This window comes from Notothenia coriiceps, unplaced genomic scaffold, assembly GCF_000735185.1.
Source record: "Notothenia coriiceps isolate Sejong01 unplaced genomic scaffold, NC01 NC01_scaffold00018624, whole genome shotgun sequence".
Classification (NCBI taxonomy): Eukaryota; Metazoa; Chordata; class Actinopteri; order Perciformes; family Nototheniidae; genus Notothenia; species Notothenia coriiceps.
In genome coordinates, this window is record NW_011351325.1 from 705 (window position 1) to 2185 (window position 1481).

The 1481-nt window shown below is 39.3% G+C and overlaps 1 protein-coding gene across 1 annotated transcript; it reads left to right on the forward strand.

The window, feature by feature from the left end:
• Positions 1 to 395: 395 nt before the first annotated feature.
• Positions 396 to 1292, forward strand: LOC104951154 (transient receptor potential cation channel subfamily M member 7; the record flags this gene model as incomplete). Its single annotated transcript, XM_010777790.1, has 2 exons — positions 396 to 590; positions 1137 to 1292. Coding segments are annotated over 2 exons (351 nt in total), but the record flags the coding sequence as incomplete, so codon positions are not given.
• Positions 1293 to 1481: the final 189 nt, after the last annotated feature.

Here is a 1481-nt window from a genome sequence, read left to right on the forward strand (position 1 = left end):
TTGGGTTAGCAATAATATCAAACAATTTCAAGTATTTTAATCAGGCTCGGGATAATTCCAGAAGGGCTTTGGCTGTGTTATTCTGTTCTTCTATGACACAGGCAAAATCAAGACAGAATATATTATAATTAGAGAAAAGCCAAAGACTAGTTTGATGTCTACTTGCGCAATAAAACACTATGGATAGATAGATAGATAGATAGAGAGAGAGGTACTTTATTGATCCTAATTTGGGAAATGTTTGCATTGCAGCAGCATAATATACATGTACAATGTACATAAGAGAAACTAAGACACAGAAATAAACAGTCAAATATATTTCAGAAATAGAAATAAAATGGCATTAAAAAGTAATAAGCATTTGTGTGTCATTCAAAGTACTTTCTTGACAAATAAAAGATCCCACACCCACATTAGTGCGTTTGTGTCTCCAGGTGATTCTGAGCATCCTGGTGCCTCCGGCCATCCTCCTGCTGGAGTACAAGTCCAAGGCCGAGATGGCTCACATCCCTCAGAGTCAGGACGACCACCAGATCACCATGGAGGACAGCGAGCACAACTTCCAGAACATCGCTGATGACATCCAGATGGTGAGATCTAGAAATAGAAGAAGGAAAAGCCACTTTATTAATCCCACAAGGGGAACTTCAGGTTTTCAATCTGTTGTATAGAAACGCAGTAGATATACACACATGCTCAAAAATGCTTTTTTATGGCAGTGTGTCAGTATATAACTATCGGCTATATTCATTATTGTGCAATGCATAATACAGCAGCACTGTCTTTGGGACAACCGGTGAAATAACATGTTTTCACAGCATATGGCAAACATGACACACAGTATTACAGACTTATAGGAGCTGGAAGTAAACTTTAAAAGGAAATAAAAACATAATTTTTGAGTTACATTTCTTTCTTTGTTAAACAGTTACAGAGCTGTGAACAGTTTGTTGTCTTACAATAAGAGTAGTTTAAGATAATTAGATTGAAAAACACTTTTCTTGGACTTAAAATGAAATGTTTTTCTTCATTCCTTTGTGTGTTCCCCTCACATTCTCCTCTTCACTCTGCTTTCCTTCTCTTCCACTCTTTTTATCTCCACTGCTGTCTCATTCGGGCCACTTCACCCTCTGCAGGATGTCTTCAAGGAGGCCAGATCCAACGACAACGTGGAGACCAAGAGCGACATAGACACACAGATTCGCTCCAGGAAGCTGCCCCTAACCAGGAAAATATATGCCTTCTACCACGCTCCAATCGTCAAGTTCTGGTCCAACACGGTATGGAGATAAATGTCTACACATCTACACATCTACACATCTACACATCCACACATCCACACATCTACACATCCACACATCTACACATCTACACATCTACACATCTACACATCTACACATCTACACATCCACACATCTACACATCCATCCAACCGTCTGTTTTATGGTTGTTTATCTGGAGAACAGGAGAGGATGTTGCTA